This window comes from Lynx rufus, unplaced genomic scaffold (assembly GCF_022079265.1).
Source record: "Lynx rufus isolate CCGP_SWC_20201006 ecotype Redwood Valley unplaced genomic scaffold, mLynRuf1.p SCAF_11, whole genome shotgun sequence".
Taxonomy (NCBI): domain Eukaryota; kingdom Metazoa; phylum Chordata; class Mammalia; order Carnivora; family Felidae; genus Lynx; species Lynx rufus.
Genome location: NW_025814825.1, coordinates 24,248,955 through 24,274,119, shown reverse-complemented (window position 1 = coordinate 24,274,119; position 25,165 = coordinate 24,248,955). Strand labels below are relative to the sequence as shown.

Genomic DNA, 25,165 nt, shown 5'->3' with positions numbered 1-25,165 from the left:
CACACACACACAGAGTTAAACCTCCCTTCTGCATTATTTTGAGACCACATGCATGCTAATCATATCATGCATAAAATTACACTATGATAATTTATTTATAGTATATCTGCCAACCATACTAGTCTTTGTATTCATCAAGAACAAAGACAACCTTATCCATATCAGTATCTTCAGCACTTAACAGTATGCCTGGAACATAGTAGAAGCTAAGTAAATAATTACTAAATTAAACTTCCTATTATAATAGTCTATAATAAAATATATAGAGTGAAGAAAAATATTATGTTTAAAGGGTTACCAGTTATATTTGATAAATTTAAACTTTTTTTCATACATAAAAGTTACATTAACAGGCCAAAAGAACTTATAATAATAATCAAATGCATGTAGAAGATTCACTAGTTTGGGGAAAAAAATTAATTAAACAAAATTTAGTTTCATCTTATTTTGTCCCCTTATCTGTAAAAAAACAAAACAAAACAAAAAAATAACTGAGTTGGATTAAATCCTTCTATGTGTTCAACTTCTGTATTCTGTACCACAGCATTGCTGAATGTATCAATATCAGTTTGAGGTTTTCATTTACCTATATTAAGACGGTCTCAACTTTCTGAAAGCTGTCCCTCCACTATGACATCCATGCTAATGTCACATTTTTAGTTCCTTGCACCTTGCTATTATGACACGTGGTACCTTAGAAACTTACTTTGTAAATAGGTTATGTCACAATGTAAAAGGAAAAGTACTGAATAGTATTAAACGGTAACTTTAAGTTTTCTGTTTATCTCAAATTAAATCATAACACACATTTCAACAAGTATATATTAAACCCTTACTTAGTGACAGAAACCTAAAAGAGGTGATAAGAGAGATAATGAAATACCACGTATATTTAAAATAAGTAGTAGTAGATTAAAAGCAATCAGGCAAGGTGTCTGGGTGGCTCAGTCGGTTAAGTGTCCAACTCTTTATTTGGGCTCAGGTCATGATCTCACAGTCATGAGATCAAGCCCCACATTGGGTCTGTGCTCAGCGTGGAGCCTGCGTGGGATTCTCTCTCTCTCCCTATCTGCCCCTCCCCCACATGCACATGTGCGCTCTCTCAAAATAAATAAACAAATAAACATTAAGGGGGAAAAAAAAGGCAACCAGACAGACCAGTATAAGATGACAACACTCCACAAAGGAGTTTAGACTTGACACTACAAGGAATGAGAAAAACAACAAATACCAAATTAAACCAGCAATATAGGATGATTTTGGCAGAATGAATAGAACCAACAGTATCAGTCATAACTTTTTTTAACGCAATTTTTTTAGTTTTTTTTTTTTTAATGCTTATTTTTGGGAGAGAAAGAGAGAGAGAGAGAGAGAGAGAGACAGAGAGTAAGTGGGGGAGGGGAAGAGAGCGAGGGAGACACAGAATCCGAAGCAGGCTCCAGACTCAGCTGTCAGCACAGAGACCAATGCAGGGCTCAACCCATATCAGATCATGACCTGAGCCAATGTCAGAAGCTTAACTGACTGAGCCACCCAGGCACTCCTCAGTCATAGCTTCTAATAGTAAGAAGGTGACACCTGACTTCTCTACAGTCAGCAAGTAATGGAATTTTGCCAAGTGTACCCTCTAAACCTGTTTTCAAAATCACCCACACCTCCAATCTTCACTCTGCCACCACTTTAGCCCAAGCCACTAGCATCCTTCAGGAAACAGTAGTAGCTTCCAGCATCTTGCCTTGTTCCTTTCTAATTCAATCTTTATACAGAGCCTTCTTTTTTAATTTTTTGCAACTTTTTTTTATTATTGAGAGAGAGAGCGTGCGCACACACATGCGCAAGCTGGGGAGGGGCAGAGAGAGAGAGGGAGACACAGAATCCGAAGCAGGCTCCAGGCTCTGAGCTGTTAGCCCAGAACCTGACTCCGGGCTCAAACCCATGAACCGTGAGTTCATGACCTAAGCTGAAATCGCTCAACCAACTGAGCCACCAAGGCACCCCCATACAGAGCACTTTTTTAATGTAAATGTAAATTGAGTAATGTCCCTTTCAGGCTTAAAATCCTCCAACAATTCCCTTTCAATTTTTAGGACAAACATCCAAATCCTCTGAACTCTATAAAAGCTCTATACTCACAGCATCCTCTCCTGCCACTCCACCCTTCTGTGTCACTGCTCAAGCTATACTAGCCTTCTCTTGGTTCCTCAAATATTCCATAATCCCTTCCTGCCTTAAGGCCTTCCCATAGGCTGTTTACTAAAACACATAACATTCTTGCAACTATTATACCCTTTTTACCCTAGGACAACTTAGCTCAAATATCATTTCCAAAAAATGCCTTACCTAACACCCACACTAGACCAGGTTTTCCAATAACATACTTTCATACTTAGTAATTCTCCTCTGCAGCACTTTCCCCTCTTATTACCTGAAGATAGTTAATGAGCTCACTAAATATTTCAATGACATCTGCCTCATTAAAACACAAACACCACTAAAACAAAAGCTGTAGCTGCCTTGATCAATGTATCCTCAATATCTTGCACATAACAGTCAGTCAAATATACTGAATGGATTGATAGATGACTGGTGGCCAGAGAAAAAAATGGTACTACGAATGAGAACAAAAAGAAAAGTGAATGCCTAAAAGAGTTTACACAGACTTACATTTAGCTTGAAAAATTAATTTCTGAACCTTTAAAATTATTTGTAGTATTCTAATGCAAGAGTCAGCAAACTTTTTTTAACGACAAAATAGTAAATATTTTAATTTGTGGGCAAATACAGTCTCTGTTGCAACTATTCATTCCTGCCACAGCAGCATGAAAGCAGCCAAAGACTATACATAAAGGGCATGGTTGTGTTCCGATAAAGCTTTATTGACAAAAACACACTGGCAGCCTGCAGGCTACAGCTTGCTGGCCCCTAATACTATATCCCAAAGAAACAGGAGGCAGAAATTAAACAAATGCAAAAAAATAAAACTGTTCTCTTTTCATTTTAAACTCATAAAGAAACATTTGTTGAAATGCCATACCAATGTCCCCAAACTCTGAACTCAAAATGGGTTAGCATGTATTAGTTGAAAGCAAACATGGAATACTCCTTTAACGGTCAGAATTAAGTATATCTCCTCTCTTAATCTGGATCATGAGTTTTTACTCAGGCAGCAACTGTCTCTTTACTCATATATATTTCTCAGTAATTAGAGTACAGAAGCACAGAATGGAAATTTAAAACACATGCTGAACAAATTAACGATCCAACCATATATTAGCCTTTCCCCTTTCATTCTTCTAGTCTATGCAGAGACAAGAGGAAAAGCAATTAATCTGAATGTTTTGATTTTCAAAAAAGGCATTCTTCAGTAAGACTGGTATGCAAGGCCAACCTGTGCATGGATACTCTTTTCATATTACTTGGGTTCTAATTCTCCATGTTCACTGTCCCTCCTTATGTGTGCCTTTGTTACTTTGCTCAGTCTCTGACTCCTCATGCCTTACTCCTCCACCCCCAATTCTACCTGCCAATTTGAAGGAAGATGCTTTCTTGGACATCTTAATCTTAATAATAAAGGTGTGGTATAAACATCCCCAGACCTGTACATGTATCTGCTGTATTATCAAAGCGAATGACAAAAAAATCATAAAAATCATGACAAATGCTTCTTTTTAAATTTTTGAGACAGAGAGAGAAAGAAAGAGAGAGAACAAGTGGGGGAGGGGCAGGGAGAGAGGGAGATGAAGAATCCAAAGCAGGCTCCACAGTGTCAGTGCAGAGGCCAACGTAGGGCTTGAACTCCTGAACTTTGAGATCATGACCTGAGTTGAAGCTGGACGCTTAGCCGACTTGAGTCACCCAGGTGCCCCCCAAAATCCTTCTTTTTGTAGTAAATTTTATGGGATATGTATTATTTTATATGATTAATATGGATGCTTGGGTCTAGAAGTATCCAAAGAGCTAAAAGCTTCATTTTTCAAACAGTGGCTAATTTCAAAGTTTGATGTGAACTAGTCCAATTTTTAGGAAATGTGAATTATATTATCACAGTGGTCAGTGAAATTAATTATAATCAATGAGGAAAGTGCAGCGTCTTATGTTGGAAGGATTTATAAGAATGTGAGATCAGTTCAATCCTAAAGATTCAAGAGGCATCTACTGGAAAATTGTTTGAAAGAGGGAAAATATTATTTATTTGGAAAAAATATAGCACATATAATACCATCTTTGTTGTGCATTTATAGCAAGAAGAACTACATAATTATTATTCTTTAAAAGAGTCTCATTAAGGATGTTAGGCATTCTGACTTTTATTGTTGTTTTGTAATCAGATTGACTTTAATGAAAAACACATTTATAAATATATAGGTGTATTAGTTTGTTCTTGTTGTAACAAATTACCACAAAGTTTCATAGCTTAAAACAATACAAACTTATCTATTTACAACAGTCAAGATATGGAAGCAACCCTAGTGTCCATCCATAGATGAATGGATTAAGATATAATATATATTAGCCATAAAAAAGAATGAAGACTTGCCATTTGCAACAACATGGATGGAACTAGTGGGTACAGTGCTAAGTGAAATAAGTCAGAGAAAGACAAATACCATATGGTTTCACTCATGTGATATTTAAGAAACAAAATAAATGAATGAACAAAGAAAAAAGAGACAAATTAAAAAAACAGACTCTTCAATACAAGAACAAATTGGTGGTTGCCAGAGGAAGGATGGGTAGGGGAATGGGTAAAACAGATAAAGGGAATTAAGAGTACAGTTACCTTGATGAGCACTGAGTAATGTATGGAATTGCTGAACCATCATATTGCACACCTGAAACTACTATAACACTATACTAATTATACTTCAAAAAAAATATATATATATACACATATATACGGTCATTCAGTGAACAAAGATAACTTTGAATCAGTAGCTGTGTCGGAGTCCTCAATACCACCCCCAGGTTAGATGATTCATGAGGATTCACAGGACATAGCATATAGTCATATTCACAGCTAAGATGTGTTCTAGAAAAAGGATGCAATACAAAAGAAGCAAACATGGGGCAAAGTTGAAGGAAAAAGTCCTCTCCCAGTGCAGTCACACAGGATGTGCTTAATTTCTCAATGCCCAAAAGTTGTGACAACAAATTAAAAGAGTTGTCTAGGGGTGTCTGGGTGGCTCAGTTGGTTAAGCATCCAACTCTTGGTTTTGGCTCAGGTCATGATCTCTTGGTTCATGAGTTTGAGAACTCACGAGAGTTCAGCTCTGTGTGGCAGCGTAGAGCTTGCTTGGGATTCTCTCCCTCTCCCCCTCCCCATCTTGTCCCTCCCCTGCTTGTCTTTCTTTCAAAATAAATAAACTTAAACAAACAAACAAACAAACAAATAAATAAATGTATGTGTTGTCTATTATGAATGTTCCTAAGAAACGAGGTGATTTAAATTGGGAGTTGGTCACATGGGCATCCTCTGCCCAGCATGTATACAACTCCAGAATCTCTGAACAAAAGCAAGTGTCCAGTATAAACTACATTATTTGTACAAACGTTTCAGGTACAATGAGCCACTTTTATTTAGGGAAAGATTTTTTATCACTGTAGGAAACTGTTTAAGGAAACAGCCTGCCTTTTTAAGGATAGGCAGTATTAGGGCTACAATGTTAACCCCCCCCAACTTTTTTTTTTAACATTTATTTGAGAGAGAGGGAGAGGGAGACAGAGAGAGAGGGGGGAATGAGTTGGGGAGGGGTAGAGCAAGGGAAACAAAAGATCCGAAGCAGGCTCCATGCTGTAAGTGCAGAGCCCAAGGTGAGGCTTGAACTCAAGAACCCTGAGATCATGACCTGAGTCAAAGCCAAGAGTTGGCCGCTTAACTGACTGAGCCACCCAGGAGCCCCATCAACCTTTTTCTCCACAGTACCCCAAGTATATTATGAAGATGTATTAATAAGGATAAATTATTATGCCTCATACCAACCTCAAATGGAGCAAAGTCTTAAATGTGGAACAATTAAAATAACTAGAAGATAATAAAACAATAAATAGCTAACATGTACTGAGCTCTTGCTATATTCCTGGCACTAAGTATATGTATGACCTTATTTAATGTTTACAGCAACTACATGAGACAGTCAGAGATGATAGTCAAAATACTCAACTACCAGTATCACATGGCTACCACACTATTTAGGCATGTCGTTCCTAAAATCAGCCTGAGAGGTAGGTACTATTATTATCTCCATTTTATAAAAAAAGGAGTGAACATAGAGAATCCAAGGATCCACAGCTAATACATGACAGAAATGAGATTTTTAATTTAGCTTGTTCCAGAGCCCTGGCTCTTAATCACTGTGCTATATTGCCTCTCAATATGCAAAATACCGGTATGGTCCTAGGATGGGAAAGAATGTCTTACACAAAGACACACACACACACACACAAACACACACACACACACACACAGAGGCACGGTAAAAACCATAAAGAAAGAACTGCTAAATTCAATTTCATGAAAATTTAAAACTAGAAATAGTAAAAGGCACAAAAAACAAAGTTAAAAGCCACTGGCTGAGACACTATGATACATTTAACAAGAATTAAAGTCAGACAACATAAAATTTCCTTTATCAGTAAGAACAAGGCAAAGGAACACAACAGAAAAATCAGCAAAGTAACTAAGTAATTCACATAAAATGAAACCAAACAGCCAGGAAATATATGGGAAAAATGATAAATAATAATATAAATGCAAATTACATGACACACACTTCCATACTCACCAGACTGGCTAAAATTTTAGTCAGATAATAGCAAGTGCGGTGAATATGAGGAACAATAGAACTCTTTCTTCATTGATGGGAAGGATAAATTGACAAAAGCATTTTAGGAAGATATTTGGCAGCATCTAATAAAGTTGAAGATCCATATATGTTCTGATCCAGTAATGTTATTCTTAAGGTTTATATCCTAAAGAAACCCTAACATATATGATCAGAGACATGAGTAAGAATGTTTGCTGCTGCACTATTTAAATATTATTATTATTATTATTATTATTATTATTTAGTGAGGTATAGCTCAAATGTTCAATAGCAAGGGAACAGAGAGAAAAAAATAGTATATTTAAGAGATATTATACAGCATATTATACATATTATATGGCAGTAAAAATGAATTAACTTACACATAATACACATGTATCACAAAAACATAAAACTAAGGGGAAAAAAGTTGCAGACCATCATGTATCACTTACATAAGTTGTAAAAACACATAAAAAACAATATTATTTATTGTTCACAAATACACAAATGCACTAAAGATTTAAAAAAAGGAAAGAAAAAATAAGATGGCCTATATAACATGACTTAGAATTCATTGGGTTTTTTTAATATTTATTTGAGAAAGCACATGTGCACACAGTGGGGGAGGGGCGGAGAGAAAGGGAGAGAAGAGAGAGAATCCCAAGCAGGCTCTGCACTATCAGTGCAGAACCTGACGTGGGGCTTGAACTCACAAACCATGAGATCATGACCTGAGCTGAAATCCAGGCAGATGCTCAACCAATTGAGCCACCCAGGTGCTTCAGAATTCACTGTTTTAAAGCAAGGCACATTAGAAGAAACTTGCTATTATATTTACTATTAAGGTGCTATTCAATGCATCATTTACTATATAATAAAGCCTTCTCTTTATAAAAACCAATGCATAGGGGTGCCTGGGTGGCTCAGTCAGTTGGGCGTCCGACTTTGGCTCAGGTCATAATCTCACGATTTGTGAGTTTGAGCCCCACATTCGGGCTCTGTTGCTGCCAGCTCAGAGTCAGGAGCCTGCTTCAGGCTCTCTCCCCTCTCTCTGCTCCTCCCATGCTCATGCTCTGTCTCTCTCTGTCTCTCAATAATAAATAAACGTTAAAAAAAATTTTTTTAAGAAAATCAATGTATATAATAATAGTAAAACAAAGGCTGAAAATCAATGCTCTAATTTCCATGTTAAGAATTTTGGGTGAAAAAAAGAAATAAAATTGGGGTGCCTGGGTGGCTCAGTTGGTTAAGTGTCCAACTTTGGCTCAGGTCATGATCTCATGGTGAGTTTGAGCCCCACATCAGACTCTGTGCTGATGGCTCAGAACCTGGAGCCTGTTTTGGATCCTGTGTCTCCCTCTCTCTATGCCCCTCCCCCACTCATGCTCTCTCTTGCTCTCAAAAATAAATACAACATAAAAAAAAATTTTTAAAAAACATGGAAGGAAGGAAAGAAAGATATGACCTAAAAATCAATAAAACAGGAAAAAAAGTAAACAAAAGAGAGAAATCAGGAAAACCCAAATTTTGCTCTTTGAAATGAACAAAAAGAGAGGAAACACCAATTATCAATATCAGGAATGAAAGAGTAGACATCACTATAAGACTGTAAAGATGTTAAAAGATAAGATAATCTTGAGTAACTTTCACCAATAAATGACAACTTAGACAAAATAGACAAATTCTCAAAAAGCAACACAAGAAGAAATATACATACAAATCCTTTTTTTTTCTTTCCTTTAAGTAGGCTTCGTGCCCAGCCTGGAGCCCAACGCAGGGCTTGAACTCACCACCCTGAGATCAAGACCTGAGCTGAGACCAAGAGTCGGACACTTAACCTACTGAGCCACCCAGACGCCTCAGCAGATAAAATGTTTTAAGTAGATATGCTCATTAAGATTTATATGTACATTTCTGGGACACCTGGGTGGCTCAGTAAGTTAAGCATCGGACTCTTGATCTCAGCTCAGGCCTTGATCTCGGGATGGTGAGTTCAAGCCCTGCACTGGGCTTGGTGCTAGGAATGAAGCCTACTTAAAAAAAAAAAACAAAAAACCAAAAACATTATATCTGCCATTAAAAAACCCTCACAAAGAAAACTCCAGGTCCAAAAGGCTTCATTTGGTGAATTGTAGACATTTAAGAAAGAGGTAACATCAATTATACATAAATTCCTTGAAAGGGCAAAAAAACAGGAAAGACTTCTCAACTCATTCATGAAGCTAGCACAACCCAGATACCACATGTGAAAAGAAAACTAAAGAAAAACAAAGCCATCTTGCTCATAAACATAAATGCAAAAAAATATAAATAAACTATTAGAATGTCAAGTCCAACAACATTTAAAATAATAACACATCATAACCAAGTGAATTTATTCCTGGAATGGAAAGAAAATATTTGAATATCAATATTCAAAATCAAGAAATGTAATATTTGAAAATCAAGAAATGTAATCTATTTACACCAACAGAAAATATATAACATATAACAGGAAAATATTTTTATCATTTTAATAGATGAAGAGAAAAATTAGCATCTACTCAAAAAAAATCAGTAAATGAAATAGAAGGGAACTTCCTTAATCTGATTAAAGATATCTATAATCATCCCCCCATACACATATACACCCACACACACAGAAATTTTAATGGTGGACTATTAAAACTTGGCTGAAATTCTATCACCATTTCAACTCGACATTATGTTGGAGGTCCTAACAAGTGCAATAAAAGGGAGGATGGGAGATGGAGACTGTGCAAATGGTTATGACTGCATAGTATATGTAGAAATTTCAAAAACATCCATAGGCAAATTATTAAAACTAATAAGTGAATTCACCAAGATCACTGGAAAAACAGCTCAAAATACAAAAATTAAGTATATTTGCACATACAACAAAAACTTAGAAAATAAAATTTTAAAAGTGGTGCCATTTGTAACAATGAAATAAAATACTTTTTAAAAAGCCAATATGTATAGAGTTCCTTGTTTCGACCTAGACTGGAATGAACACTTGTAAGGAACAACCATGATGGTGGTTGGGGAATCGGGGGGAAGGAAGGACATGGGCTTAGATGAGAGGGATGGGGAGACCAAGAAAAATGAGAATATGTTAAGCTCCTTGTGGATTAAGTTATAAATATTTATTTGAACTATTTTAGGGGAAAAAAGGAGAAAAAGAAACAAAAAGTTTCAGATGGCAGAATGAAGTCCAAGTATATCAATAACTACAAACATAAAAAGACTAAATTCACTGGTTAAAAGAAAAAGAGATATTGTAATTTTTTAAAAAAATTATAACTTATTTGCTATGTATCAAAAAGGTTCATGGTAAAAGGATGAAAAATACATAAATAAAACTGATATAATATACAATATCTGGGGGGGAAACGCTTTAAGACAAAAAGCATGAGTAATAGAGAAGATCACTAAATTATGACTTTAAGTCCTATTTCACAAAGAAAACAATTCTGAACAAGTACACACCTAACAAAATACATTAAAAATATAAAAAGCAAAAAACTGATAGAATTTTGGAACAAAAATGGTAAATCCACTGTCACAACGAGATCTTAACACTGTTTCAACATTTGCCATCAATCCTCCAAACTATCTCAGACTTTTTTCCTCTTAGGTCAGAAGATTTATGAACTTAAAGACGAATGGTCAATTCAAGTGCATTCTGAACTCTTTTAGAGGCTATTTCATCATTAAGTTACAGGAACAGTTAACTGAAAATAGTGAGAATCTCTGAAAAATGTCCAGTACTAAAGTGGATTATTGCTGCCATCTGCTGGAAACAATTTTTATCCCCATTTCGATCATATTCGCTTTAAAAAGTCCTTGTAAGAAAGCACATGCGGCCCCAAACTGTAATCTTTTCTTTTCTTTTAATGTTCATTTATTTATTTTGAGAGAGAGAGAAAGAGAGAGAGACAGCACATGCCAGAGCGTGCGCACATGCGGGGAATGATCAAGGGAGAGAGGAAAGACAGAATCCCAAGCAGGCTCTATGTAGTCAGCACAGAGCTGGACATGGGTCTTGATCCCACAAACTGTGAGATCATGACCTTAGCCCAAACCAAGAGTCAAATGCTTAACTGACTGAGCCACCCAGGTGCCCCTGTAATCTTTTCTAAGTTTCCTTTATCTAGTGAGATAGAGATACTCTCTCTAAATTAAAATGTGTGTCCTCCCTATGTGCAATTTAACAAGCCTCTGATAACAATTTTTGTTTTTCCGAAGTCACAGGTTTACGACAGTGTTGAAAATTACACTGCCTGAAATCCACTTGGAACTTAATATATCCAAAAGACTACCAAGTTTCCCATACAACTACTGTAAAATCATATTTTATATAATGAATAATTACAGTGAATCACTGCAACCACACAAACCACACTTTACTCCTACGGCATATGAGCCACATTACTTGCAATGTCTCTTAAAATACACACATAAAAATATATGGTAGGTCTTCTAGTGCTCCCTCAAATCTGGTTCCCTTGCCTTCCAGGCACACAGGAAAATTACACTTCTGCGGAGTTAGTACCTAAAATTAGTTAGGATCAACAGGTTGTGTGTGAAAGTACCATGTGCCATCTGCAGGCCAAGGCAAGTAATTGCATTTATCAGACCAGCAGCACTCTTCCTCTATACCAGTGAAAAGATGTGACCTCAAAAGGAGATGGTGAAGCCACCTTCTTTTGGTGATGATGAAGATGAAAGCAGCTTAAAACACTGAAGACAGTTACCCTATAGAGTTTTCCAGACCTACGACAGACTCTGAAATAGTAAAAAAAAATAAGCTTTTATTATGTTAAGCCACTGAGTTGGCACTTAACTGTTACCTCAGCATAGCCTAGTCCAGGATTTCTCAACAGAGGCACTACTGACATCTTGGGATGAATAACCCTTTGCTGTGGGTGTTGTCTTATGCCACTTTAGGACATTAAGCAGCATTCCTGGCATCTACCCACTATTTGTCAGTAGCACCCCTCAATATAACTACCAAAATTAGCTCCAGACCAGACACTGCCTTCCTCCCTGACTTTGAGAACCAGTAGCTTAGCTTAACCTGAATACAGTATATCTATCTACCTATATATGTGTATATATTACAAATACGTATGAGAGTATATTTAACTTAAGTGTCATGTGACACAAATATATGCTTTATTATGTATTAAGGTCAGATGTTTTATAGGCCCTTGACAGATACAAATTTCGTTTTCTTAAACTAGGAGAGCTAATTCATAAACTTAAGAAAATCTAGTCAGTATTACAAGTCTTTACATAGTAAGGTAAAGAAAATCTTTCAAAAGGATATATAAATCCATACGTACTATGCTGTTCATTTCCGAGGACTCATAGCTCCCAACTGGATGTACATTTCCAATGGGCTCCAAGCCCTCTTCATCCCACATGTATGTTCCATCAGAGCTATCAGATGGAGAGAGCTCAAATGAAGAACCAGCTCTGTAATCTGTATCTGGTGAAATCAAGTTATTCCCAGAAGTATGTTTTGTACATTCACTCCTGTCTTCAATTGATTTTTTAAAAGAGAAAGAAAAAAAGTTATTAATTCACAAAAATATATTTCTCAGGTTCTAAAAATATAAGCTCTAATAATTCGTTATAACAAAAAAGTTGGCAAAAAGGTATCAGTAACTATAGAATTTTCTAAGTTCTAAAAAACAAAAAAATCAGGAGGCAAAATCTTAAATAACTTACTGAAATGTTTCCCAATACACATGAAGAAAATTCATTGAGCCATCTTTCACTTCTCCAACATTTCTAGAATTATAAATAAAGCCTCATTTCTTTTAATATTTCCTAAGATATTTACTTTTACACACTGGCCAGGAAACTCCTTACTAAGTATATATCATTCAAGTTCAGGGTTGCCTCCTTGTAAGGGAAATACTTGTTCTGGCAATCACTTCTAACTAGAAGACCCTCAAATAGGCAAGGGTTTATGCCTATCTTTAGGCATGGCCCAGGCCCTTGACCAGATCACAAGTCTATCCCCAATTCCTTCAGTTTGATCTTTATTCAGGTTATATGGGCAGAGATACATTTTCTCCAGACTTTCAGTGCCAGTATAACCAAGTACAAGCAGAAATGTTTAACAGGTGCTAATCTCACTTATTACTATTATATAACAATATAATATAATTATTATAACAATAATATTTTGCTAAACAAGAAATCTAAGTCCTCCTTTAAAAAAATGAAAATTTCCGAGGATAAAAATATGTATTACATTGGACATAACCTATATTAAAACATTAGCTCATTTACCCTTTGGTATAGGTTTACTCTAAACAAATAGGATCTATTACTGTAAAGGAAGAGATGGTTTAAAATAGCATGCCACTGTTGAGGGAAGTGGGGAAAAAGAAAAAAACTTTGAAGCAAGAAAAGTTGCATGACATGCATGACATGTCAATGCATGACAGTCAATGAAGAAAAAGGTAAGATACATTAGGGTAAGAGTGTTTTTATTGACATTGTTTTAAATAGTGAAAAATAGGACCAGAAGCAAAAGTCACAAGGAAGATAAATGTTGCCCTGACCCAATTTTATCTAGATCCATCCCTCCATGAAACTGACAGTACCTTGGAATTATTCAAAAGCTAATCCTAAGTTCAGTTATATTATCTAGGAGAAACCAAACAAATTTAAGGATATTAATATTTACCAGAGACACTTATATCTATCCACTCATCAGTTTTACTTTTTTCATTTTCCTTTGGGGAATCAAATATATCCTTCGGTGGTACGTTTTCATGCTTTTCTTCTTTGAGAGAAATTTCCTCTGGAGTTATTCTAGTTCTGTTGGAGTCTTCTATATCTATAAAATCATCACTAAAGTCTTCACTTAAATCATTTTTATCAGAAGACGACAAAGAAGACAAAGAAATATCATCCACATCATCACTCAGGTATCTAATTTTAGTATCATGCTTCATGGTCTGGTCATTCTCTGTTCTGTAACTATCATTTTCAATTAGTTCTTGGTCTTTACTAGTAGCTCTGTCCTTAGCCATAAGTGCAGCACTTTCCTCTACACATGTATCAGCAGGTGAATTTTTATTACCATCAACTGTGATAGTCCCAGAAAATGGAGGTCGGCTAGATTTCAGTAGAGAGGGATGAACCATCCTATAACCCAACGTGGATGTTACACCTGGGCCATTTGGTAAAGCCAGCTTCTTTCCACCAGCAGCATAAGGCCTATTAAATCCATACCCTAAATGATCATTCCCATTGAGTACTTCTGACTGCCGGGAATTTCTTGTTAGCATACTGGACCTCAGAGGCACTCTAATGGGTAGCTGTTGGTTCTGATAAGGCTTTGTAAGATCTGCAGCTCTATTGAAGGAATGTGATCTGGTTATAGATGAAGGTGGAAGGAATGAGTTTTGAATGGAATGTGAAAAACTTTGTGACCTCACCATTTTTTCACAAGTAAGAGATTTAATATTGTCTAGGGATTGTGCTAAGCCTTCTCCAGAAGTGCTTCTGGTGGCACAGGAGTTTGCTCTAGGCCTTTGTATGCTACCAGATGAACGGTTTCCATACAATCCATTCAACTGCGATTTTGGAGCATTGACTGAAGAATATGAAGTCCTTCCTAATAATGTGCCTTTGGTGAATTTACCCAAACTAGATGGTCCAGACAAAGACTTTTGGTTTAACTCCTCTGTAGATGACACAAACATAGTGGATGGTTTTGCTAACTTTGATGTAAGTAAAGAAATACTTTTCAAGCCTCCCTTTATCCCATTTTTATCAAACATTCCTTGAGTAGGTACATGTTTTTCAGGATCAATCACTTTATCATGTGAAGTTTGAGTACTATTACGCTCTTCAGCACTTTGTGCACTAAGCTGGTATTTAGTTGTCGTTCTCCAATTAAATGAATGGGATGATGGGCAATCAGAGCCATTATTTTTGATGTAACTTTTGACATTGCCACTCTTGGAAGTTCCCAATAAATTAACAGGTGTCCCATTGGGCATTGGCTGTAGTGTACTTCTCACAGATTTTGTTCCATACTTTGGCAACTTGGAACCCAAAAATGACTTGATTTGTGTTTTTTCTTCCATGAGCTATAAGGTGCATTTGTTCTTAAAATTTGACAGAATCTGAGGAGACAAAAAAAGTAGATTAAACATTCCCAAATAAGCACAATTACATGGGGTATTACATAATAAGAATATATATTCTTAGACAATTAAATGATCAAAGCACAAAAGCTACTTATGATTCCTAAAAAATTCTTTATAAATATTGAATGCACTAATTAAATTAATAAATTAATGTTAGGAGAAAGCAAAGAACATTTTTATAAACACTTTTATAAACTTGGGCTATGCACAGTGATAGCATAATCCAGAAATAATAAAATTAGACTACCGATGTTGACTGTGTTTTTAAAAAAAGAAATACTTCTATAGCACACCTTCCAATTTCAATCCAAATTATTTTTTCACTTTGGACAATATTATCGCCTTTAAAACTAAGAAAATGTCAGAATGGATAAAAAAACAAGACCCATCTATTTGCTGTCTACAAGAGACTCGTTTTAGACCTGAGGACACCTTCAGATTGAAAGTGAGGGGATGGAGAACTATCTATCATGCTACTGGAAGTCAAAAGAAAGCTGGGGTAGCCATACTTATATCAGACAAACTAGACTTTAAATTAAAGGCTGTAACAAGAGATGAAGAAGGGCATTATATAATAATTACAGGGTCTATCCATCAGGAAGAGCTAACAATTATAAATGTCTATGCACCGAATATGGGAGCCCCCAAATATATAAAACAATTAATCACAAACATTAATCACATAAGCAACCCTATTGATAAGAATGTGGTAATTGCAGGGGACTTTAATACTCCACTTACAACAACGGATAGATCATCTAGACGCAGGATCAATAAAGAAACAAGGGCCCTGAATGATACATTGGATCAGATGGACTTGACAGATGTATTTAGAACTCTGAATCCCAAAGCAACAGAATACACTTTCATCTCGAGTGCACATGGAATATTTTCCAAGATAGATCACATACTGGGTCACAAAACAGCCCTTAATAAGTATAAAAGAACTGAGATCATACCATGCACACTTTCAGACCACAATGCTATGAAGCTTGAAATCAACCACAGGAAAAAGTCTGGAAAACCTCCAAAAGCCTTAAAGAACATCCTACTAAAGAATGAATGGGTCAACCAGGCAATTAGAGAAGAAATTAAAAAATATATGGAAACAAATGAAAATGAAAATACAACAATCCAAATGCTTTGGGATGCAGCGAAGGCAGTCCTGAGAGGAAAATACATTGCAATCCAGGCCTATCTCAAGAAACAAGAAAAGTCCCAAATACAAAATCTAACAGCATACCTAAAGGAACTAGAATCAGAATAGCAAAGACACCCCAAACCCAGCAGAAGAAGAGAAATAATAAAGATCAGAGCAAAAATAAACAATATAGAATCTAAAAAAACTGTAGAGCAGATCAATGAAACCAAGAGTTGCTTTTTTGAAAAACTAAACAAAATTGATAAACCTCTAGCCAGGCTTCTCAAAAAGAAAAGGGAGATGACCCAAATAGATAAAATCATGAATAAAAATGGAATTATTACAAAAATAAGAAAATGTGATTTTGTTCATTTTTTTTTTAATTTATCTTGAGAGAGAGAGAGAGAGAGAGAGAGATTAAGAGACAGAGAGAGCAGAGGAAGGGCAGAGAGAGGAGAGACAGAATCCCAAACAGGCTCTGCACTCTCAGTGCAGAGCCCGATGCAGGGAGCAGGCTCACCAACTGTGACATCATGACCTGAGCTGAAATCAAGAGTCAGACACTTAACCAACTGAGCCTTCAGGCGCCCCATGATTTTGTTAATTTTTAAAGCATACGTGATCTTATAAAAACTGGAATAATTTTTAAAATTCATTTTTAAAATTCATTACTAAAATCATGGTAGGATGGGGCGCCTGGGTGGCACAGTCAATTGGCATCAGACTTCAGTTCAGGTCATGATCTCATAGTCCGTGAGTTCGAGCCCCCCGCCGGGCTCTGTGTTGACAGCTCAGAGCCTGGATCCTGTTTCGGATTCTGTGTCTCCCTCTCTCTGTACCCCTCCCCCACTCACACTCTGTCTCTCTCTCTCTCAAAAATAAATACTAAAAAAAAATTTAGTGGGGTGCCTGGGTGGCTCAGTCGGTTGAGCGTCCGACTTCGGCTCAGGTCATGATCTCGCGGTCCGTGAGGTCGAGCCCTGCGTCGGGCTCTGTGCTGACAGCTCAGAGCCTGGAGCCTGTTTCGGATTCTGTGTCTCCCTCTCTCTGACCCTCCCCCATTCATGCTCTGTCTCTCTCTGTCTCAAAAATAAATAAACGTTAAAAAAAAATTTTTTTTTTAAAAATTTAGGGGCGCCTGGGTGGCTCAGTTGGTTAAGCATCCGACTTCAAGTCAGGTCATGATCTCACAGTCCGTGAGCTTGAGCCCTGCATCGAGCTCTGTGCTGACAGCTCAGAGTCTGGAGCCTTCTTCAGATTCTGTGTCTCCCTCTCTCTCTGCCCTTCTCCTGCTCATGCTCTGTCTCTCTCGGTCTCAAAAATAAATAAAAACATTAAAAAAATTTTTTTTAAATAAGATCATGGTAGGATGTAGGAAAAGAATACAATAGCACACAAAAAAGTCCGACATTAAGGGTGGAGCTATCAGCTATAATTTTAAGCAACTATCTCAACTAGTAATATAAACGGTCTGCACAGTTAGTGCCACGGTGAAAAGTATGATTTAATAAAGTTAATTAGTCCACTAATCTCAACCTCCCAAATTTATTTTAAAGGTAACACAAAACAAACTCCCAAAGGTTCAATGTACATAAAAGGGCATATAACTAAAAACAACTAGTGTCCTTTATTTGAGGAACTGTTTAATAAGGTATGACATATCATTGCTACATGATGAGATTACAAAGATGAGATAAAAATTAAAGTGTTTACCCTAACATTAGCAGAAATATAATATGCTATATGCTTACTGCTCACTAGATACTCTGTGATTATATAAAAATCTGTAAAAGCATACACAAGCACAGAATGTGAATAAAAGAAAAACACATGCCTAGGGTCTCTGATGGTTTTTAAAATTATCTTACAACACTGTCTTTAATTTGTTTGTTTTATTTTTTAATTAAAAAAATTTATTCCAACCCATCCCTATACCTTAAAAATTAAGAGTTTCTAAAGTACATCTGTATTATTAATCATGTCGAAAGCAAATATTAAGGAAACCATACAGACTTTCAAGTAAAGTTGGTAGGGTAAAGCAGAATTATAGAACTTCTCATCTCCCATAACTAATAAAAGAGAAAGAATATAAATACGTGTATGTATGTATAATTTTTACCCAAAAACCCACCAGCTAGCTGCAGTCAAACAAAAATTATTTAAAACTAAGTGCCTCTAAACTTTAAAAAGTGCTAGCCAGAAAAAGATTTCTGCACAATGTGGTCTGGTTCCTAGCCTGATGACACTGCCTGAAAGCATCAATGGGAAAAATAGGTGAGATGCTAAAACTTCAAAGTTTTAATAAACATCCTCCAGTTTGGATAGAAATATCTGGTTTGACAGTCCCTAGAAAAGTCCAGGAAAACATCTTCAGCACAGAAGCTCTGAAACTCCAGCTGAGGCCCAGTGGCACCAGAACCCATCAACTTCCAAGGCACTAATCTGATTTGAAGGAAGGATCTGAAGCCCCTAAAATTATATTACACCCTCAGCAGGATGGAGTGAGACCAGTACAGAACACTTAAGGAGACAGAAGAGGCTGGGGCACCAGAAAAGTTCTCTCCGCAACACCACCTTACGCCCTTCAACCACAGAGAAGCAGACAGAGAACAACATACAACTGCTCCAAAAGTATACTGAAGGGGTGCAGTAAAAAAAGGAGACAAAGTCACAGTTCAAGTGACAAAGGCATCAATGGGAATTCACCTATGTTATATCAGAGCAAATACAAAGTCTTGATCTAGCTAGTCAAGTCTTTACCTAGAGAGACAAAAAGAAGTGGCCACACAACTACATAAACAAGGGAGTAGAAGGAAGGAGAGAAACAACAGCTATAGCAAGCAGACAAAGGAAGAATCCAGAAAGAAGAAAAATGTAACAAGGAAATAAAGTCCCCAGTGAGTTCTTTGTAACAGAGAACAACTTAATAAGAACACACATTTAATAAAACAAGAATTCAAAGATAAAAAGGCAAAATAGGTAAGTTGAAAAGAAGCTATAGAGCTAAGGAAATCAATTAAGAAGTAAAGAACCAAAGACTGAAAATCAAACTAATTGGCAAGGAGAAAAATCTTAAAATAACCTGAGTAGTCAGGAGAAAAAAAGACAAAAGTATCAAAGCACTTAGATAGAAGATGTAGGGCAGAGATTGAACAGAAAGATAATTAGTATCCCTGAAGTAGAATAACTAAATAGAAGAGAAAAAGCAAGTAGACATAACAGAAAATATCCCTAAAATAAAGGAGAAAAAAAATCCACAGAACAGAAGGAAAAATAAAATCAACCATAGATCTAAGTACATATCTAGATTAAGTTAATAAAGCATCGAGGATAAAGAAATAATTCTCCAGGGATGCAGGCAGAAAAAAAAATCACTTTGTAACAATTGAGAGTTTGATGTCATGGACTGCCATTTACTGATCCCTGATGGTTGACATAGACCTATTCTGTGTTGGGTGAAAGAAAAAGGAGAATTTGATTCATTAGTCATTTATTCATTTATCTCTTCTGCTTACTCTTCTGAGCTCAAATCAATTAAGAATTTCATGCTGACCAGAAAGGACAATCACTCTATGGTACATGGACAGTCAGGTTTTATGTTTGTGTTAACTCTGTAGCCACAGCTAAAACTGTAGAATTGGAAACGATAAAAACTCTCTCACTGTCTGTGTATCTACTATAACTCAGGTAGGTTATTTACCTCTCATTCCAAGTACATATTACTTTCCTACCCCTACAGGGTATTAATAAATTAGATTATAAGCGGCACTGTTCTGATTAGCTTATAGAGATAAATATTCATTTATATAAATTGAACAAGACCAAAACTCTCAAAAAATACAAAAATTGATCTTCAAATATTTTAAATATGTTATACTTTTAAAAATTATTTGTACAGAAATTCAGAAAGGTTTTAAGAACCAAGTTCACATAACTAAGGTAAGTATCTGGCAAAACAAAACTTGTTTTAATAAAACAAGTCTATTTTCTGATTTTTTTTATCAGTATTAAAGGTCACATAAGCATATATTTTTATTCAAGTAAAGTAACTTTAATGGAACACATAAACTTAGTGATCAAATAAACCATTCTTACTCATACAACATTTAAGTTTATGAAAATACAAATCTGTGTTTAAATTGAATGATTCTGACAAATCTTTTTATAGCAACAGTAATTATGTTATATAGTGTTAGATTACAGATAATTTTCAAGAACTTTAAAGATAACTTAAAACCTTAGACTAATACTAAATTAAATTAACTAATGAATAATCATTGGCTCCCTAGATCATTTCTAAGGAAGACAGAATGCTAAAACATTGATTACTAAGCATAATTTCAAGTTTATATGCTTTTGCTTCTTGTTATTGTATGCTGCAGATAGATGACAGCTTGGGACATGTAAATGAACACACTAATTTTTGCTATGTTAAGAAACTGTATACTGGATCCCACTTTTATAAAAATAACATGATAGAAATCACATAAAGATGTATGTGCACATATATATTTTTTTTTTTTTAAACGTTTATTTATTTTTGAGACAGAGAGAGACAGAGCATGAACAGGGAGGGGCAGAGAGAGAGGGAGACACAGAATCTGAAACAGGCTCCAGGCTCTGAGCGGTCAGCACAGAGCCCGACGCAGGGCTCGAACTCACGGACCGTGAGATCATGACCTGAGCCGAAGTCGGATGCCCAACCGACCGTGCCACCCAGGCGCCCCTACACATATGTATATTTAAATACAACAACCTATTAATAGTGGTTACCATTAGGGAAGAGAGAATTAGGTAACATGAAGATTTCTTTTTACCTTTAAATTCTTATTTAAATATTTTAAACATGCCCATACTTTTGTAATTTAAAAAGTTTTAACTAAAAAACTGCATCTTAAAAATAAAAACAATTGGGGCGCCTGGGTGGCTCAGTCGTTTAAGCGGCAGACTTCGGCTCAGGTCATGATCTCGCGGTCTGTGAGTTCGAGCTCCGCGTCAGGCTCTGTGCTGACAGCTCAGAGCCTGGAGCCTGTTTCAGATTCTGTGTCTCCCTCTCTCTGATCCTTCCCCATTCATGCTCTCTCTCTCTGTCTCAAAAATAAATAAACGTTAAAAAAAAATTAAAATAGGGGCGCCTGGGTGGCGCAGTCGGTTAAGCGTCCGACTTCAGCCAGGTCACGATCTCGCGGTCCGTGAGTTCGAGCCCCGCGTCAGGCTCTGGGCTCATGGCTCAGAGCCTGGAGCCTGTTTCCGATTCTGTGTCTCCCTCTCTCTCTGCCCCTCCCCCGTTCATGCTCTGTCTCTCTCTGTCCCAAAAATAAATAAACGTTGAAAAAAAAAAATTAAAATAAATAAATAAAAACAATTTATTCAATATCAAAACAGATTAATAGTTCTAACTAAAAATGTGTTCAAAATTAAGTTTAATATTCTATAAAATATACTTAAAAACATAAAAATAAAAGATATTTGGATAAAAATAAAGGATTTTTTTTATTCAACAAATGTAACTTCTTCATAAATACCATTTCAATTTCACCAGACCTCAACCTCAATTTAATATTTCACTTGTCAACTTTATCTTTAAAAATCTATTCTAAACTCACAATTCCCAGTTCTTACCCTCATTATCTCTTTCTATGTTGCTACAAAGGCTTCTATATTATTAAGTCTCCCATCTCACTTCACATCCAAACTATCAACAGTTACTTTCTTAAAGCACAGATCTGATATCATTCTGATTAAAAATCATGCATGGCACAGGAACAACAAAATAAAACCCAAAATCCACTATAGAGATCAAGCTTCCCTACTTGGTTCTACACAATCTTTGCAGTACTGTACATTTTAGCCAAAGATGCATTGTTGGTCATTCCCCAAAATCTATCCCTTATTTTCTACCTTCTTTGCCTTTGCTATTGTAAAGATCACCTTGAAGGCCCCACACTCAAAGTTCAAAATCCCTAACACCCAGAAACCTTTCCAGTTAAAACTGATTTTACATCCTTCTCTATTCCCTTTGCACCAATAATATAGTTGAGTCTGTCCAATTAGTCTGTCTAATTGTGTGGTGCATGTCTATTTAACCCATAAGAAAGTAAACCTGTTAAGAGTTACATACTTTGGGAACCACAAATTTGAAAGATCCTCAACTTTTTTTTTTTTTTTTACATTTTATTTATTTTTAAGAGAGAGAGACAGACAGAGCCCAAGCAGGGGAGAGGCAGACAGAGAGAGGGAAACACAGAATCCAAAGCAGGCTACAGGCTCTGAGCTGTCAGCACAGAGCCCAACGCAGGGCTCGAACCTGCCAACCGCGAGATCATGACCCAAGCCGAAGTAGGATGCTCAACTGACTGAGCCATCCAGGGGCCCCCAAAAGATCCTCAACTTTTTAAGTACATTCATAATCTCTTAGTGCAAGCTAATTTAATAAATGATAAGTCAAGACTGAAAAATAACTTGGTTTTAGGGGCCTGTAATTAACTGGTAGGAGCTACCTCAAGCAATATGTTGAAAAAGATTCAGAAGTCAAACTCAGACTCTATGATAAATTATCATGATCAAACAACAGTAGCTGACATGACCAGAAAAAGGACAGGGGCAATATCCATTCCAGACGACCTCCATGCCATTATTTTTTATAACAGTCTATACCACAAAACATACTCCCACACCTACAATCACTTTCAGGATAACCCTAAGAAAACTAGTAATGATATTCTATATAAGGGTCATTTTGCAAATCACTAAGTAACACACATTAAAGATTCTGCCCTCTGGTAAGTCAGTCTGTGAATCAGAAAGGCTTTAATATTTCCTTGTCTATCACAAGTAGACTAAGGACAGCACATTCTATTCCTTCACTTCTCTATTCCTCTATTTTACTGCCTAAAATGAGAGTAATGCATATTATCTCCCAAGAACACCAGAATATTAATAACTTAGAGGCATAAGTTAAGCCCACAAGAAAGATGCACTATTACTACAAAGTGTTTGGGGTGTCACCACTCAGAAAAATGTACTATTCCTATCAAAAATATTTTTGATTTCTAAATGCACAAATGCTTATAACATAAATAAAATTAATCATCATGGGCTGTGGTTTCAGTATAAACTAATCTGATAGTTCAACTGTAAAGCTTCCATATCTGCCTATATTATGAATATTGTCACTTTATTAGTTAATGAGCTACCTATCATCTTTAAATATTCATGAAATTTTCTCCCACATTTGCTTGTATAACTATGAAATAAAATAAAACATACATTGTGAGTCTGCCTCATTTTAGGAGCTATGCTACCTCTGATGTACTTTCCCTGATATGCAGTCTGTTAAGTGATTAAAAGATGCCGTCATAACAATTTGAAAAAGTACATGTTGGCTACAAAATCTAATGATATCATCTTCTCTGAAACACTTCAATATTGTCTGTGAGCTTTAATTTAATGCTGAACTAAAAATAATACCTGGCATAGGGCCTGGGAATGTCTGAGATTTTCTGATTTAATTTCTGTAAAATGATTTTTTTTAAGTACAGCACATTTACACTATTAGTATTTCACATTTGAATATTCAAAACTACATATAAATTTCTCTCTCTCTCTCTCTCTCTCTCTCTCTCTCTATATATATATATATATATATATATATATAATTTATTGTCAAATGGGCTAACATACAGTGTGTGTTCTAGGTTTTGGGGGTAGATTCCCGTGGTTCATTGCTTACAGACAACCCCCAGTGCTCATCCCAACAAGTGCCCTCCTCAATGCCCATTACCCCTTTTCCCCTCTCCCCTGCCCTCCCATCCACTCTCAGTTTGTTCTCTGTATTTAAGAGTCTCTTATGGTTTGCTTCCCTCCTTTTCTGTTTGAAATTATTTTTTCTCCTTCCCTTCCCCCATGGTCTTCTATTAAGTTTCTCAAGTTCTACATATGAGTGAAAACATATGTCTTTCTCTGACTAACTTATTTCACTTAGCATAATACCTTTCAGTTCCATCCACATTGCTGCAAATGGCATGATTTCATCCTTTCTCATTGCCAAGTAGTATTCTATTGTATATATAAACCACATCTTCTTCATCCATTCATCAGTTGATGGACATTTAGACTCCTTCCATAATTTGACTATACTACATATAAATTTCTAATAAATCAAAGTTTTTTGGGGGGGGTTGGTTTTGGTTTGTTTGTTGCTTTTAAAAGGAATCCACAACAAGGGGCGTCTGGGTGGCTCAGTCGGTTACTTGTCAGGTGACTCGATGTCATCTCAGGTCATGACCTTGGGGTTCTTGAGTTAGAGCCCCTCATTTGCCTCCATGCTGACAGCGTGGAGCCTGCTTGGGATTTGGTCTCTCTCCTTTTCTCTCTGCCCTGCCTACACACTCTTTCTCTGTCAAAATAAATAAACTTAACAAAAATAAATAAATAAAATAAAAGGAATCCACAATTGGATGGGAAGGGAAGACAAAAAGCAAACTTTACTTTTACATATGATTATGTATGTATGTATGTATGTATGTGTCCTGCTTACCACTCTATCCTTATTTAATATTCACATTACTTGTGGATTTCCTCCCATTTTAAATAGATAAACCAAGATTCAGAAAGGCAAAAATAAAATACTTGTCTAAAAATTCATAAACTACTAAAAAGTATCAGGTTCAAGTCCACCTGATTACAGAGTCCACATACACTGCCTTCCTGGGAAAGGAATGAAATATTCTGAGAGGCTTACTGAGAGTTAGGGACACGAGTGAAGGAAAGGACTGGATACTAAGGTTAGGGAAGCATAAATACTACAAAGAACCTTTGTATAATTAAATGAGAAGTTTTGCAGAGCACTAGAAGCTTTCACTTTTTCAAATTCCTTTCATATCCATTACCTTATCATCTGAGGAAACACCCCCTCACATTCTTTTTTTAGTTTTTCAAATAGCTTGTTAGAAGGTATGAACTGCCTGCATTTGGGGGATGTACATAGGCATAAATTCACCAACGAGACCAAGAGCAATGAACTGAACAGCAATACT

General features: G+C 36.1%; 1 protein-coding gene across 1 annotated transcript in view; it reads right to left on the bottom strand.

The window, feature by feature from the left end:
• CCSER2 (coiled-coil serine rich protein 2) overlaps positions 1 to 25,165 on the bottom strand; it is a 196,001-nt gene that overhangs the window by 125,284 nt on the left and 45,552 nt on the right. The window contains exons 2-3 of the mRNA XM_047073063.1: positions 13,513 to 14,962; positions 12,155 to 12,351 (exon numbers count right to left, since the gene is read on the bottom strand). Of these exons, the coding sequence (XP_046929019.1) occupies positions 12,155 to 12,351; positions 13,513 to 14,923 (1,608 nt within the window). The 5' untranslated portion in view covers positions 14,924 to 14,962. The remainder of the gene's footprint in view (positions 1 to 12,154; positions 12,352 to 13,512; positions 14,963 to 25,165) is intronic.